This window comes from Hyperolius riggenbachi, chromosome 4 (assembly GCF_040937935.1).
Source record: "Hyperolius riggenbachi isolate aHypRig1 chromosome 4, aHypRig1.pri, whole genome shotgun sequence".
NCBI classification, from domain to species: domain Eukaryota; kingdom Metazoa; phylum Chordata; class Amphibia; order Anura; family Hyperoliidae; genus Hyperolius; species Hyperolius riggenbachi.
The window spans coordinates 419,431,223-419,447,959 of NC_090649.1; the positions used below are offsets into that span (position 1 = coordinate 419,431,223).

A 16,737-nucleotide genomic window follows, 5' to 3' on the forward strand; every position below is an offset into this window, starting at 1 on the left:
GTTAGGAGCTATGGCTAAACTCATACAGGGTGCATTTCTCTGTTTTCCTTCTGACCTCTGCAAGAGTTCAGGTCCACTTCAATTTAAAAAAAACACATTGTAAGAGGATATGAAAGATTTCTTTATTTTTCTTTGCAATTTTCTGGTTTATTCTGCCATTGTAATTGCTCCATAGGCACTGAAAGGGCTACACAGGTTCGCTTTATACAATATTTTGCCCTTACCAGATATGTCCGCTGAGGCTTCCACGTCCCCTCGCACGGAGTAATGCGCCCCCTGCCGGCGGTCGGCAATCAGCTGCCAGCTTTTGTTGGTCCAGGAGAGGTGCCGTAGCCCCTGCCAAGCCATCTGGGGCAACCTGTTTCAATGATCGTTGGAGGAAGAGAAAGGAGAGAATCGGGTTACAAGATGGCGGCCGAGTGATGTGCGCGGAGGAGATGTGTGTGGAGAGCGGCCAGGCAGCCATGATGGGCGGCGGAGGGAGCCGGGAATAGAGCGCAGCCAGGGCAGCACAGGCAGCGGCGCCGCCATCATGTCTGACACCAGGCGGCGGGTGAAGGTCTACACTCTGAACGAGGACCGACAATGGGACGACCGGGGCACCGGCCACGTCTCCTCCACCTATGTGGACAGGCTGAAGGGGATGTCTCTGCTGGTCCGGGCCGAGTCCGACGGTGAGGAGGGGGGCTGGGTGACAAGCTGTGGGGAACTGCAAGTCCCAGCATGCCTGGCATGGGGTGTTCCTTCTCGTGAGCATGCCTGTCCTGGGGTAGCTTCCCTCCTGTGGTGGAGCCAGAAGTCACATAATGCCACGGGGTCCCCCCTCTGTTGTGGAACCATAACTCCCAGCATGCTGTTGTCTACCTATTATCTGTGGAAAAATATCCTAGAATGACATTGGGTCCTCCTGTGTCCTGTGGAAACCAGAAGTTGTAACATGCCATGGGGGCTTCCCTATGCCCTGTGGGAACCAGAAGTTGTAGCATGCCATGGGGTCCTCCTGTGGGAAGCAGAAGTTGTAACATGCCATGGGGTCCTCCGGTGTGTTGTGGGAACCAGAAGTTGTAGCATGCCATGGGGTCCTCCTATGTCCTTTGGGAACCAGAAGTTGTAGCATGCCATGGGGTCCTCCTATGTCCTGTGGGAACCAGAAGTTGTAGCATGCCATGGGGTCCTCCTATGTCCTGTGGGAACCAGAAGTTGTAGCATGCCATGGGGTCCTCGTGTGTTGTGAGAACCAGAAGTTGTAGCATGTTATGGGGTCCTCCTGTGTGTTGTGGGAACCAGAAGTTGTAGCATGCCATGGGGTCCTCCTGTGTGTTGTGGGTACAAGATGTTGTAGCATGCCATGGGGTCTTCCTGTGTGTTGTGGGTACCAGAAGTTGTAGCATGCCATGGGGTCCTCCTATGCCCTGTGGGAACCAGAAGTTGTAGCATGCCATGGGGTCCTCCTATGCCCTGTGGGAACCAGAAGTTGTAGCATGCCATGGGGTCCTCCTATGCCCTGTGGGAACCAGAAGTTGTAGCATGCCATGGGGTCCTCCTATGCCCTGTGGGAACCAGAAGTTGTAGCATGCCATGGGGTCCTCCTGTGTCCTGTGGGAACCAGAAGTTGTAGCATGCCATGGGGTCCTCATGTGTGTTGTGAGAACCAGAAGTTGTAGCATGTTATGGGGTCCTCCTGTGTGTTGTGGGAACCAGAAGTTGTAGCATGCCATGGGGTCCTCCTGTGTGTTGTGGGTACAAGATGTTGTAGCATGCCATGGGGTCCTCCTGTGTGTTGTGGGTACAAGATGTTGTAGCATGCCATGGGGTCTTCCTGTGTGTTGTGGGTACCAGAAGTTGTAGCATGCCATGGGGTCCTCCTATGCCCTGTGGGAACCAGAAGTTGTAGCATGCCATGGGGTCCTCCTATGCCCTGTGGGAACCAGAAGTTGTAGCATGCCATGGGGTCCTCCTATGCCCTGTGGGAACCAGAAGTTGTAGCATGCCATGGGGTCCTCCTATGCCCTGTGGGAACCAGAAGTTGTAGCATGCCATGGGGTCCTCCTGTGTGTTGTGGGAACCAGAAGTTGTAGCATGCCATGGGGTCCTCCTGTGTGATTTGGGAACCAGAAGTTGTAGCATGCCATGGGGTCCTCCTGTGTGTTGTGGGAACCAGAAGTTGTAACATACCATGGTGGTCCTCCTATGCCCTGTGGGAACCAGAAGTTGTAGCATTCCATGGGGTCCTCCTATGTCCAGTGGGAACCAGAAATTGTAGCATACCATGGGGGCACTCCTATGCCATGTGGGAACCAGAAGTTGTAGCATGCCATGGGGTCCCTCATATGCCCCATGGGAACCAGAAGTTGTAGCATGCCATGGCGTCCTCCTATCCCCTGTGGGAACCAGAAGTTGTAGCATGGCATGGGGGCCTCCTGTGTCTTGTGGGAACCAGAAATTGTAGCATGCCATGGGGGCCTCCTGTGTCTTGTGGGAACCAGAAGTTGTAGCATGCCATGGGGGCATCCTGTGCCCCATGGCAACCAGAAGTTGTAGCATGCCATGGGGGCCCTCATATGCCCCATGGGAACCAGAAGTTGTAGCATGCCATGGGGTCATCCTGTGTGTTGTGGGAACCAGAAGTTGTAGCATGCCATGGGGTCCTCCTATGCCCCGTGTGAGCCAGAAGTTGTAGCATGCCATGGGGTTTTCCTATATTCTGTGAAAGTAAAAGTTCTAAGATGCCTTTGGGTTCACCTTATATTTTGAGAAACCGATATTTCAGCATGCTATTGGGTCCCTGTTCTGTGTAATCAACAGTGCTAACAGGCCATGATGTTGCCTTATTCTGTGCAGTCTAGTGTGCCATCTGGCAACCTTTTTCTGTGGAACCCCAGTTTTCAGTTTGCCATGGGATTGCTTTTTCCTGTGGTTACAGAGGTGCCATCATGCCACGGGCTTGCCTTTTTCCATGGATTTAGAAGTTTCAGCATGCCATGGGCTTGCCTACTCCTGTAGAGCCAGAGGTCCCAGTAAGTCATAGGATTTTCCTGTATTCAGTGCAAACAACTTTCTCAGCATTCCTTTACACACTGCATTGTTGAACCAGAAGTATTTGATACCCATTGGCTATTCATTCTTGAATGTACAATTATACCAAATTTATGTAGCAGAAATATAAACTGGGTGAATACACTCGCAACTGATATTTTTAGTAGTCCTTTATGTTGCATAGATGTGATAACTTTGTGCAATCGAGATTTTATCATCATTTGGGTACCTTTAATGCCTTGTACACAGCATGCAATTTTCATGTCACTTTGATGTGAAATTTCACATAGTTAAATTTCCGGCATGTCCAGGCTGCTTTCAGTTCTGAAAGGGAACAATTTTGTACAGTACCAGTCTCAAAATCAATCCCTTTTTTGATCAGAAGTCGGTCGTATATGCAGGAAATTTCTGTTGCTATGACAGGAAAATTGTATCGGGCCTAAGGTCGCTTGGGATCTGCTTTTTTATTCTGTAGGAATAGATCATCTAGGGTGCTGAAGGTTCTTCCTGCTTCTGTAGAACTAGCAGCCTTAGCATGCCTTGGTCCAACACAGTTTCTGCAGAGCTTGGTATTCTGTGGGATCTTCCCTTCCTACTTCTGTGGTACATGGGAAGCCCAGCATGTCTTTGGCTTTCTAGGTTTCATGGTGTTACAAGTCCCAGCATGCCTTGAGGCCTTGGATCCTCAACTTCTTCTGTGTTTCAGGACATTCTTCCATTCTTGTGCTACAAGGGTCCTAAAATGACCCCAAATCCTCCAGATGCTGAGAAGCCAGAAGCTCTAACATGACCTTATTTAATACGAATCATTGCTTTAAACTTTTTACACTGGGATTTTTGCGGTGCATGTGGCTTGTACAATTTGAGCATATCAGGCTCTGCACAGAAAGCATTGCTTGGTGTTCCCATTAATATCCTGTAGTGCGGTGTTCTTCAAATGCACTGCAGTACGCATTTCAATCTGTTTTCCATGCGCTTCCCCACTCAGTATTATTAAAGTCTGTACAAAATGGAAACCAATGCAGTGGCTACTTGAGTTGTATAGTGGGAACAAGCCCTTATGTGCTGGCATTTTCTAAATATAACAACCATAAGGAATAGTGGTGAGCTAATTGTTAACATTATATGCACGTTCCAGTTCAGCAGCAACTGAAATGTGCATCAGTGGAACCAGAACTTTATGTGGGGCTAATCAGATTCAGGAAGTGACAGTTAACAGGTATTTCCTGAAAATGACTAGCCCTGTGCAAGGTTCTTGTTCTGCAAATTGGGTTCCTTTTGTTCTTAATAGACACCTAGAGGCTTTGGAGATCTCCTCCCTGAGTCTGTGAAAATGTGCATGTTATTGTCACATAACAATACTCTGTTGACCTCTGGCTGCTGAGGGAGCTGAAGTCCTAACGTGCCCTGGGGCCCTCTGGCTGAAGTCCCAGCATGCTCTGGGGGAAATCTTGATGACAGGACTTGATTAGTGGGCTTGTGCTTTTTGGTGCTGCTGAAACATAAATGAAGTCCGACTTGAGGCTCTCTGACCGCTGAGGAGTTGCAAGTCCTGGATGGGTTGGGACCCTGTGATTGCTGAGGCAATGCACATCCCAGCATGCCCTAGGGCACCTTAACTGCTTAGGAAGCAGAAGTTCCTGAGGTCATCTTGATGCCAATGTTTTAGCATGCCCCAAGGCCTTTTGCTGGAAAACTGGTATGGCCCATACTACATTTGTGGCCTGTCGCCAGCACATGTGAGCGTGTGCGCAACAGGCCGGCGACACCTTGTCGCCAGGTCCCTCTGCGTATACACGCAGAAGAGGGATCAGCTGTGCGACAGAAGGCCCCCCCCCCCCCGGAAACTCCGTTCTCTGGCTATCAGGTTGCTGTCGCTAATCCGCATACACACGCGGACTAGCGACAGTTGCGGCGAAGTTGAAGTTGTGGCGGCAACTGTCGCTAGGCGATTGACCGCGCCAATCGCCTGGCGACAGGAGCGACGGTTCGGGGTGCGCGCCTGTGTTGCGCCTCATACTCACGGGCGACCTGTCGCCGCAACATGCGCGCGCCGCGTGTTGCGGCGACAATTGTAGCCCGTGAGTATGGGCCATTAGGTCACAGCATGTCCTGAGGCCCTTTGACTTCTGATAACTGTAGATCCTAGTGTCTTTTGGTTACTAAGGAACAGCAGAGCCCACCATGCACTGAGGGCCTATTGTTGCCTGGGACAAGAAATACCAGTATACCCTAGTGCCTTTTGACTGGTGAGAAACTGTGGACCCTGGCATACCCTGTGGGTCATTTGCTGCCAAGAAGAGTAAGTACTGGCATACCTTAGGGTGCTTTGAGGACAGCATACCCCACAACCATCTGGTTGCCAGTCCTAAGAGTGACCAGGGCTGTGGAGTCGGTACAAAAATCTTCCGACTCCTCAGTTTATGAAAACACGACTCCGACTCCGGGTACCCAAAATGGCTCTGACTCCCAACTCCTCGACTCCAACTCCTTAGTCTAATACTTAACAGGGCTGTGGATTTTGTACAAAAATTATCCGACTTCCGACTCCTCAGTTTATGAAATAAACGACTCCGGGTGCCCAAAATTGTCTCGACTCCGACTCCACAGCCCTGAGAGTGACTACCCTGGAACTCTTAACTGGCATTGACGGAGTCCTGGTACACCATGAGGATATATAGGCGATGACAAGGATTGTGGAGTCAGAGTTGGTGGTTTCATAAACTGAGTCTGAGACAGATGATTTTTGTACCCACTCCACAGCCTTGGTGATGACACAAGTCCAGGCAAGACCTGAAACCCTGCTGAACGCCACAAGAACCAGAAATTAGCAACTTATATTAAACTGAAGATCATAGCGTACCCTGAAGCTCTTGTCTACCAAGGAAATAGCAGGTCCTGACAGATTTTGGTCCCATTAACTACTGGAGCATGACAAGCACTGGCTAGTCATAGGGTTGTCTGGATGCCAAAAATCAGGGCTGCAGAGTCTATATAAAAATAATTCTACTCCCGACTCCTCAGTTTATGAAACCACCAACTCCGACTCCAGGTACCCAAAATGGCTCTGACTTCTCGACTCCCGACTCCTTAGTTTAATACTTACCAAAGCTTTGGAACGAAAATCATCTGACTCCTCAGTTTATGAAACCACCGACTCCAGTTTCCCAAAATTGCGCCGACTCCGCAGCCCTGCCAAAAACACAAGCATCATTATGATCTAGTGCCCTTTAAAGCCAGTGGGTACCACTTTAAAAATCAAAAAGTCAGATACTCACCTAAGGAGAGGGAAGGCTCTGTCCTAATGAGCCTTCCCTCTCCTCTTCCGGTGCCCTCGGTGCTGCGCTAGCTCCCCCGTTCGCGTCTGCCGCCGCAGGGACTTCGGAGGTCTTCAGGAGCACTCGGGCTTCCGAAGACGGGCCGCTCCAAACTACGCACGCGCGAGTGCGTCATAGAGGGCGCTCGCGCATGCGTAGTATGGAGCGGCCCGTCTTCGGGAGCCCGAGTGCTCCCGAAGGCCTCCGAAAGCTCCCTTCAGCTGCGGAAGTGGCAGTATTTGACCGAACTGGTCGAATACTGCCACGGGGGATCCTGCGCAGGACCGGGCATCGGGAGAGGAGAGGGAAGGCTCATGAGGACCGAGCCTTCCCTCTCCTTAGGTGAGTATCTGACTTTTTGATTTTTAAAATGGTAAACATTCACTTTAAAGTAAATCCTGTGAGGTTTAAAGATCAAAAAAGTCAGATCCTCCAGAAGCTTCCCTGTCCTCTTCTGCCGGGCCTTTCCAACGCTGAGACCTCCGAAGCAGATGGCTTGCGCATTAGCATGGGCCTGATCTGGCTCGGCTTCTTCCTCTCGAAGCCTGAGTGGGCATACGCAAACTCCACAGTTTTTTGCGCAGGACGGCGATCACTTTTCTCCCTACAGATGCGGGATATGGAGACTGACAAATGTATTTCCTTATAAACAATATACTTTGCTGTCCTGCTAATCATCTCTTGACGGGGGGACACAGGACAGGTAATGTATAAATGCACACATAGGGGGAACATTCATACACTAAGGGGGCAGCGGCAGACTCGGACGATTCCTGAGAGATTTTATGCTGGAATCGTTTGGGAATTGGCCTGCGATGTATGGCCAGCCAACAGATCTCTCTCTAACCAGATTCGATCAGAGAGAGCTTTGTCTGTTGGTCGAATCTGCCCATCCTCACTAGATGTATGAGGACCTCAAAGCAAACTCGAGCCGAAGCTCTGGCTCAAAATCTGCTACTTGCTATTTAGTGAGGGAAGCCTCAGGATTCTAATGAGGCTTCCCTTGTTTGTAACAAACCCCCGTTGCTAAGCACATCCCCCTTCACATCGGTGCCACACAGCTCCCTTTTCCCGGTTTAAGTGTGCGCAATGGCCGTGTGAGCCCACCCGCGCATGTGCAGTAACACAGAGCTCGCAGCTCCGTACTACTGCGCATGTGTGCACATGCGCAGTATTACGGAGACGTTGCACATCCCATACTGCACAGCATGCCTAGGGTTATGCCAATGGATTCTAACACACTGATGTGAACGTACCATCGCAGTACAATCGTGTTTTATTGTCCGTCGCACCTCAATTCCCCATTTTGAACCTAACCTTTTTAACTAGAAGCTCCTAAAGTGCTTGGGTGTGGGGCGTGCTCTAGTCTACTCCATAAACCAGACTGGGCACATTTTCATTGTGTATGTACAAGTTCACAAACACTGCATACCCAGTTAACCGAATTACTCATGGATCAAGGAAAGAAGACCTGCTCAAACTGTTCCTTTACTGGGCATGTGCGGCTTAGTAATTTGCATATGCACAATGAAAATACGCTTGTTCCAGGGGCTGGGGGCTTCAAATACATTTTCAGTTTGGGAGGGGGGACGACGCTCTGAGCTTTGACTGCTTGCAATAACTTAAAGGAACATTCAATAATTTTGATTCAGGTTTGCCTTAAAGGACAACCGAAATGAGAGGAATATGGAGGTGGCCATATTTTATTTTTAAACAATACCAGTTGCCTGGCAGCCCTGCTAGTCTATTTGACTGCAGGAGTGTCAGTAACACACCAGAAACAAGCATGCAGCTAATTTTGTCAGATCTGACAATGTCCAAACACCTGATCTGCATATGCTTGTTTAGGGTCTATGGCTAAAAAGTATTATAGGCAGAGGAACAGTGGGATAGCCGGGCAACTGGTATTGCTTAAAAGGAAATGAATATGGCAGCCTCCATATCCCTCTCTCTTCAGTTGTCCTTTAATTACTTTGGTACCAGCGGTCTCTGGCTCCTTAAGGATCAGAGTCCGCTGGTACGAAAAACGGGTCCCAACGACATCACACCGTGCGGATTTTCCCCTTCCGGTGATGAGATTGGCTCACTGTGATCACATGGTCAGGAGCCAATGAAATCTGCTCACAGAGTTATGCTGTCAAACCAACAGCAGGGCAAGTGAGCTGCAGCGGCGCGATCAGCGGTAATGGTTGAAACGCTCGGCGGAAAAGTTAAAATCTATGCCTTGGCAAAAACAACCGGTCAGAGGAGCCAAACAGGACGTAGATTGCAACTAGTGTTGTCCGCAAGTGGTTAAAGACAACTGTGAGAGTGAAAGGTTTATAGAAGCTGCCCTATTTATTTCCTTCTAACCTTTCTGGCGATAGTTCGGGGTAAGCCACGCAGGAGGTTTTCTCACGCCCTGCTGGGCCAATTTGCGCTGCCTGGCCTATCAGCGCCAGGCAGCACTGAAGGGTGGATCGGGACTCCCTTAGACGTCACGTCGTCCATGACGTCGGTGACGTCATCCCGCCCCGTCACCAATGGCGATCGAAGAGGGTAGGGGGATGCCGCTGCACAGCGGCTATCATGTAGCGAGCCCTAGGCTCGCTACATGATTTAAAAAAAAAAATAAAAAAACGCCTGCGCTGCCCCCTGGCGGTTTTTAATTGACCGCCAGGAGGGTTAATACCAGTTGCCGGGCTGTCCTGCTAATCCTTTGCCTCGAATACTTTTAGCGATAGTCCCTGAACAAGCATGCAGCAGATCACGGGTTTCTGACATTTTCAAATCTTACAAGATTATCTGCATACTTGTTTCTGGTGTGATTCAAACACTACTGCAGCCAAAGAGATCAGCAGAGCTGCCAGTCAAACTGGTATTGCTTAAAATTAATTAAATATGGCAGCCTCCATATAACTCCCACTCCAGTTGTCTTTTAAACAACGTTTATCCATTGACACAGTGGATATCTCTTCCAGGAGTGTATCATTACAGGACTTGCATGTGACAAAAACCATAGAGCCACTGCACCTGCTATCCTTTTCTTGTCCACCTCCAGTTAAACGGAGTTCCTTGGTTCTTTTATTCCCATAAATAAATGGCCACTTGATTGAAGTGTTCACCCCTGATGTATAGAGTTTGTTTTCTGCTTTCAGCGTTATTTCTGAGCCTGGCGTTCTTTTGAGGTGCCGTTTGGAAAGGTTTTGGTCTATTTTTAGCACTTGCACCTGGCAGCCTGGGATCCAAATGTCTTCACACTAACGCTGCTATGTGGCGTTTGTGTACAACATGGACCTTCTCACTGCTAATGTCAACCTTTTATAAGTGGTTTGTGTGCTTGCATTTGTAGTGTGGGGGGGGGGATTAAGGCATTGTCTTGTGCCTGTCTTTGGGCTTGTTCACACTATGTGCTGTCAGTTATGACGTACAGCGCATAGTTTGCGATACGCAGAGTAACTGGAAAGTTCATTGATTTTCATGTTAGGCCCGTTTGACATCTGCGTTTTTTGTGGAGCTGGCCGTACAGAGCCGGCCATCGGGATCAGGTAAAAACAGTTTTACAGCCATTGTGCAGTAAACTGTCAGTTTTCGATTTGTTCCTATGTAGTTGCAAACCCTTTCGTTTCCGTTATGCAGGTCTGAAAAATTGGGTCCTGCTGCATTCAGCGGAACTGTATGGCCGGTTCCATTGGCAAAAGCTAATGTGAACTGAGCCTTATGCTGGGCATAGACGGTTCGTTTGTGTCCTTATCAATCGAGCCGCTGATGGCTCGATTGATAATATCCGACAGGTCTGATGATAGATTCCCCGCCGGCGGACAATAGCGGGGAATCGAGCGGCTGATAAAGAATGCCCGCGGGGACGAGCGGGAATCGATCCCACACGAGTGGAGATGCGCCGGCATCGAGCCGCTGGCTCGATACCGGCACATTTTCGAACTGACTATGCCCAGCATTAGGCCCGGTTCACATCTGCTATATGAGCCAAAAGGATCCAGTGAGCGGATCCGGTCTCTGCTTTACCGGATCCGGATGGCTCAGTCCGTGGCCCGGTTCACATATGAAAACAGATTTGATCAATGATTGAGCAAATCCGTTTTCATTCACCAAATACATACCTAATCTTCTGCAGCAGCCGGCAGTAGAGGGTTTCTCCTCTTCCGCTGTGACGCGTCATGTAGTCACATGACGCTGAAGAAGACAGAAGCCTCTACCGCCGGCTGCTATGGTAGATTAGGTATGTATAAACCCTCCTTCGCCCACCCGCCCGGCTGCTGCACCCTCCCTTCACACACCCCCCCCCCCCGCTAAGCAGAACGCTCCGGAAAATTAGGGCCTGCAGCAATTTTTAGGTCCGGGGACCGGAACGTATCCGTACCAACGGACGCATGTGAATGGATCCATAGGTTAACATTGGATCAATTCACATCCGTTCCGTTTGTACAGTATACGTTCCGGTTACGTTCCAGAAAAAACGTTAATGTGAACCGGGCCTTAGGCTTGGTTCACACATAAAAAGGTGCCTTGTCCTGTCAGTTGTTGACAGTTGGCATCAGTTGTATGTATTTCTATGGCTGTGTTCACACATAAATCATTACATTTCCGGTCCAGTACTGTCCTGTCAGTATTGTATCAGTTTTGTATGTGTTTCTGTGGGTGTGTACACACTTAAAAGATTTACATTTCCAGTCCAGTCAGGTAAAACTGATGCAAAACTGACTGGACTGAAAATGTACAGATGTGTGTGTGTGGACCAATGCTTATCGTTCACCGTGTAGCCGTGCGTTCTGGCATGTTGCGATATAATGTAGCTGGACACATTTCATTACACATCACACACGTTTCTCTGCCGGGTTCTATTGTGTTGCGGCGGCTTGCCCATGCCCTGCGTCGAAATTGCGTGCACAAAATCTCTTTAATGCCTGCGTTGTGTAAACCTGTAGACCTTTATTTTCTTGTAGGAGCACTAAGTTGTAAAATTGAATATACACAGCAGTGTTCTCCCCAGGCTCTTTTAGCCGGGTGCTCCACCCGGCTAGATTTGGTGACCACCCGGCTGTCATCGGCTCACCTCCTCACCTCCTCCTATGCTGTAAGCACAGTTGCCCTGCATTTTCAACTCGCCCCACCCGGCTACTTTTTTATGCCACCCGGCTACTATTTCATGCCACCCGGCTGGAAAAAAATTCTGGGGAGAACACTGCACAGGTACACATGCATATAAGATATACATTTGTCCTAGCGCAAAATGCACAATGGGTTACTGTATTCCTATATCACAGTTACTTACAAGTAGGTATTTTTAAACTTAACCGCTCTGAACCTGGTCCATCTCCTCATGAGGGATTCTCGGGATTTCTTATTTTTGAAAGCACTCCTCGGGCGGCAGTGGTGCAGTCCAATTCCCAGAATAGTGTTCAATTTGGGTAAAGAGGCGCCCCAGTGTGAATAAAATTGGAGGCTCTCTTTGCTGATCGGCTGTTTGCAGTTGCCACTGTTATTGGCTGGAATAAGCTGGCTTAGACCCGTGAAGCGCATAGCCTGTGCTAAATAAATATTTTTGTCTATACAAAAATCTCATCATTGATGTAAACCACCTCATTTTTTTTCGATTTTATCTCGTTTTTAATCCAATTTTATTCACACTGTGGCGCCTCTTTATCCAAATTGTGCTTTACGTACCCCCAAGACACCCTGTTGAAGGGGTCTAGACAGACTACACATGGTTTAAACCATAGCGATAATCTGTCACTTTTTACCAAGAAAAGCGACCACACCCACACCCAGGTCCGGCTGGACCACCCTGAGTGGAGTCGGTTTTTGTTTGTCACCACCTGCTTCCTGTGGTCAGTTGCCCGTCTGCAACCCACCTTTGTGAGTAGTACAATTACCTTACCTGTTGATATCTCGTGTATGAAAACATATAGCGCTATTGGTCTCCCGTTTTTTTTTTTTGTCTCCTGTGTCTTTTTCTCTAGGGTGTTGAGACACCCTTACTACTCTACCCATAATAGTGTGTATGTGAGTGCTGCCCACTAGGCTGGCATCTATTTTTTTTCAGGTACTTTCCAGGCAGTGCTTTTGAAAAGACTGAGAATCCCCTATTAAAAGATGTGCTAGTCCAAAACTTGTTAGTTTCATAGCTGTCACATCAATATCTACTAATAGCTACGTGGGGAAATAGCCATTTGCAGCTCATTTTACTGTGGGACAAATGCACACCTTGAGTCTGTACACATGTATTTTCAACTTTAAAAGACTACTGTAGGGGGAAAAAAAAAAGTTGAACTTACCTGGTGCTTCTAACGGTCCCCCATAGACGTCCTGTGCCCGCGCAGCCGCTCATCAATGCTCCGATCCCCACCTCCAGCCCATTTCTGGAATTAAACCACTGCGCCTGCGCAGCCGCGCCCTCGCTGACGTCACCAGGAGTGTACTGCGCATGTACTGCGCAGGCACAGACTGTACTGAGCGTACGCAACACACTCCTGGTGACGTCATCGTCGGAAATTCCGGAAGTGAACCGGAGGCGGGCGGCCCTGAGGATAGGTGAGTGGCTGTGCGGGCACAGGACGTCTGCGGGGGACCATTAGAAGCACCAGGTAAGTTCAACTGGGGCTTCCTCCAGCCCCATCCACATGGATCGCTCCCATGCCGCCATCCTCCGCTGCCTCTATCGCCAGTACTGGGTCCCGTCACTTCCACCGGTCGTGGCCAGTGATACGCATTTACAGGGACTCCCTCCGCCTCGCTGGCGCCTGCTTTACGCCTGCGCCGTACGGAGGGAGTGCACTGCGCTTGTCTCGACTGGCCAAAGTGACGGGATCTGGTATCGGCCATAGATGCTGGGGGAGGCCGGTGGCGTGGGAGCGATCCATGCGGATGGGGCTGGAGGAAGCCCCAGGTATGTATAAATCTATGTATAATTTCATCTCTCTGTCTCTTTAAGGACTAACCACTCTGGCTCCCCTAAGCACCAGAGCACTCTCTAGTGACCCCCACCCTCTACAGTATTATCCCTGGTGGTTGTGTCGTAACGCCCCCCTCCCCGTCAATCGACCGCAAAGTGAAAAATCTACATAGTGTCTGATGGTTACAGCCTCAAGCATGGCGTACGTTCTCAACGACATCGATCTGCAAAGAGTTAAATGCAGCTGATCACGTACAAGTGAAAATATACAAATTAAACCTCCCTGTCAGTATGGTAGCCGCTATCTATCCGGAGAGAGACTGCAGCTGCCAGGAGATGTAGTCCATGGATGTGAGGATATATCTGCACACTGGCAGTCTGGAGGACCTTCAAAATTCAGTAGCTGTGGTCTCTCCTGGGGGAGATGGCAAATCCCAAACAGACAGTGATGGGGCAGAGGAGCAGCCAATTGTAGAAAATGAATGCCGATCGCACTATGCACCCTAACAGCAGAATCTATTATGAACCTTCTTTTACTTACAGGTGCTCAGTTGCCTTTAAGAAATTTACAGGTGCTCTGTGATCATCTCCCAAACTGACCTCAGTTGCTGGACGTTAAGGTGGCCACTAATGGTACAATTTGCTGAATGATTGTTTCAGAACGATTGAATGACTAATAATATGAATAATCGGAAATGATTGTTTGTGACCACTAACGGGAAAAAAAAAAAACTCTTAACCAATCAGATTAATACAATCGATCCCATCAATCTGATTGGATTGGTTTGAGATTTTTTTTTTACATTAGAGGACCCAAATGATGATTTTCGATCGTTCATGCGAGGAATTGTTTTGTAAACGATCGTTCTGCAAATTGAATCCTTAGTGTCCACCTTGATGCCTATTTTAAGTTGGGAAAAAAAAATAGTTCACAAGCTGTAAAGAGTAGCTTTCGTTACAAATGTAAGTAGAACCATTCATCTGCTGGCTATACATTTATACCCCTGCTCACCTGACCACAGTGATGTGCAGGAAGCAGCTTGGCCTCCCTTGGCGCAGCTGCAAACAAACCTCTTCAGCAGTGACTGAGGTGAATCTATAGCTGGAGTAGATGTGGCCAATGGTGGGTGGTGCCAAATGCAGCATTTTTTCTGTGCCAAAGTCCCAGCATCCCCGTGTGTGCTTCCTCTTCTCCTCATAGTTTGCTATAGTTTTCTAGTGCTCAAAGTAAGGCCCAAGTTATCAGCCTCTCTGTATTGTAGCTTAGTCCCAGCACCACCAAAATCCCTCCCTACTTGGCCAGGAAAATCAGCCAGCTGGAGCATCCGGCAAAACTGCTTTGGACAACACTGACTAGTGTGCAGAAGTTGGTTGCAAAGGAGAAATGCAAGCTAGTTACAGATATGTTGTTATCCGAAGTCTCGCACGGCCCCATTCTCCTCATAACTTATTGCTGCATGTAGGTTTACTGGGACATGTAGGTTCATTCCTTAAACCTGTGCTTGTTTACCTTATTCAAGGGGTAAGGGAGCAGAGGCGGAAAATCTCTGAAGCTGTCCCTAATCCATACACACGTGCGGTTGTTGGAAACTGACAGGTTGGACCATACTCATTTAAAAAAATAAAAAAGGCCGTGATTATTGTCCATTGTTCGGACAATTATCGCTGTTAAGGCCCATACACACACGTCTGATTTTTGCGAACGACGGGTCATTTGAACGTCCCGTCGTTCAGTTGTCCACACGCCGAATCAGGCGTGTGTACAGACTGTCGTTCGCGTGGGCGGATCGCTCAAACTCAGTCTTATCACGCGAACGACAGTCTGTACACACGCCTGATTCGGCGTGCTTTTGACTGAACGACGGGATGTTCAAACGACCCGTCGTTCGCAAAAAATCAGACGTGTATGGGCCTATAATCGCTCGTACTGCACAATAGCCGAGGCTCGATCCATTTGAAATACTCACATGTTGTGAATGTTGCACTTCCAGGTCCTCATTTTAGTGATTGTCTGGACAGGAGACTATTGTGCTGTCACTGAATTCAAATATGCGTCATCGTTGTTGTCTTATCGCTAAACTTTGTTGATCGCTAGTTTTCCAACGATCGAGTAATGAGCGTTAGAGGAAAGCATTAGTGACAGGAACCTAGATCATATAATACCTGTATAATAAAAAATACAGATTAGATATATCATGCAAGAGGTTTTTTGTATCAGGTTTGGTATCCTTGTGATATATAATCATCATGCCAGGACCCCAATGTGTTTTCTCATATTAATTGATTTTAGATTTTTTTTGTTGTGGTGTATTGAATAAAGATTTGTACATGGAAGCTTTAATTGGTTCGTTTGCATACTTAATTCTCGGGCAGATGATCTTGTTCTTTAAGTGTTTAATCTATTTAATTGCCACAGCTTAGAAGAACTTCAAGAAATGTTACACATGCAGACTTTCTGATGTAAAAACATGAAACCAGGTACCCAAGAGGTTAAAAAACACAGCCTGGGGTATTCTGGAAAGCCTCTTTTTGTTCTGGCTCTCGCTGCTGCCTGGGAGATCTGTCTCCATTAACTTTGCTGTTATCCACTGGCTTATCACCCCTTCAAAGCAAGCAGTATCCTCTGTCCCAATAACGCCTGCTCTAAAGCCTCATCTACACGCGTAGATGAGGCTGCGATCTGGCGGCTCTATTAGCCGCCGGATCGCCTCTTCCACGTGCCCGCCGCTTCCCCGCTCTCCGCCGCATACGATTCCCCGCCGGAGCCGCTTATCTTCCGCTCGATTCCCTGCCATTGTCCCCTCGCGGGGAGCGAGCAGGGAATCGGCGGAAGCAAGATCCGTCCTGTTGGATCTTATCAATCGAGCCGCATCAGCGGCTTGATTGATAAGGAGCATAGCGGCCGCATCTACGTGTGTAGATGCGGCTTAATCTATATGAATTGACATTTAGTGACGTGTTGAGATAATCACTGCACAAGGCGGTCATTTACCTCACTGCTCAGGAATGTCAGCTTTTTATGCGGTAACAGCTTTTATGAATTGACCTTTTGCTAAGTGCTCGGTAAAGTCAGCTGTTTTCAGTATTACCACATGCGGGAATGCTTTATGAATGTCTATTGTCGTTTTAACTGTTATTCTTGAATTGTGTAAAACTTTATTGCTTTTCTGTTTTTAGGTTCACTGCTTTTAGAATCAAAGATAAACCCAAATACTGCATATCAGAAGCAGCAGGTAAGAGCATTCCCATCCTGAGCTACTTTCTCCAGACTTTCCTTTTGTACAGTTTGTTCTTACTTTCCTTTACATAAAATCTTTTTTACAAGACCAGGACTGTTCCAGCCTTGATTGTGAAGGTTTAGGTGTGGTCCTCTGTGTTTTGTAGCTGTAGTCAATATAAATTATTAACTTCAGGTCTTAAAACCTGTATATTGAGCTACTGCAGGAGGCATTGCTTAGAGAAATCCAGTTATGTAAACAGAGAAACCTGGAA

At 48.2% G+C, this 16,737-nt stretch overlaps 1 protein-coding gene across 2 annotated transcripts in view; it reads left to right on the forward strand.

Moving 5' to 3' along the window:
- Nucleotides 1-328: 328 nt before the first annotated feature.
- Nucleotides 329-16,737, forward strand: part of PPP4R3B (protein phosphatase 4 regulatory subunit 3B) — an 80,033-nt gene continuing 63,624 nt past the window's right edge. For both annotated transcript variants that reach the window (XM_068232426.1, XM_068232427.1), the window contains exons 1-2: nucleotides 329-674; nucleotides 16,423-16,478. In XM_068232426.1, coding sequence (XP_068088527.1) covers nucleotides 533-674; nucleotides 16,423-16,478 — 198 coding nt within the window. In that variant the 5' untranslated portion in view covers nucleotides 329-532. The remainder of the gene's footprint in view (nucleotides 675-16,422; nucleotides 16,479-16,737) is intronic.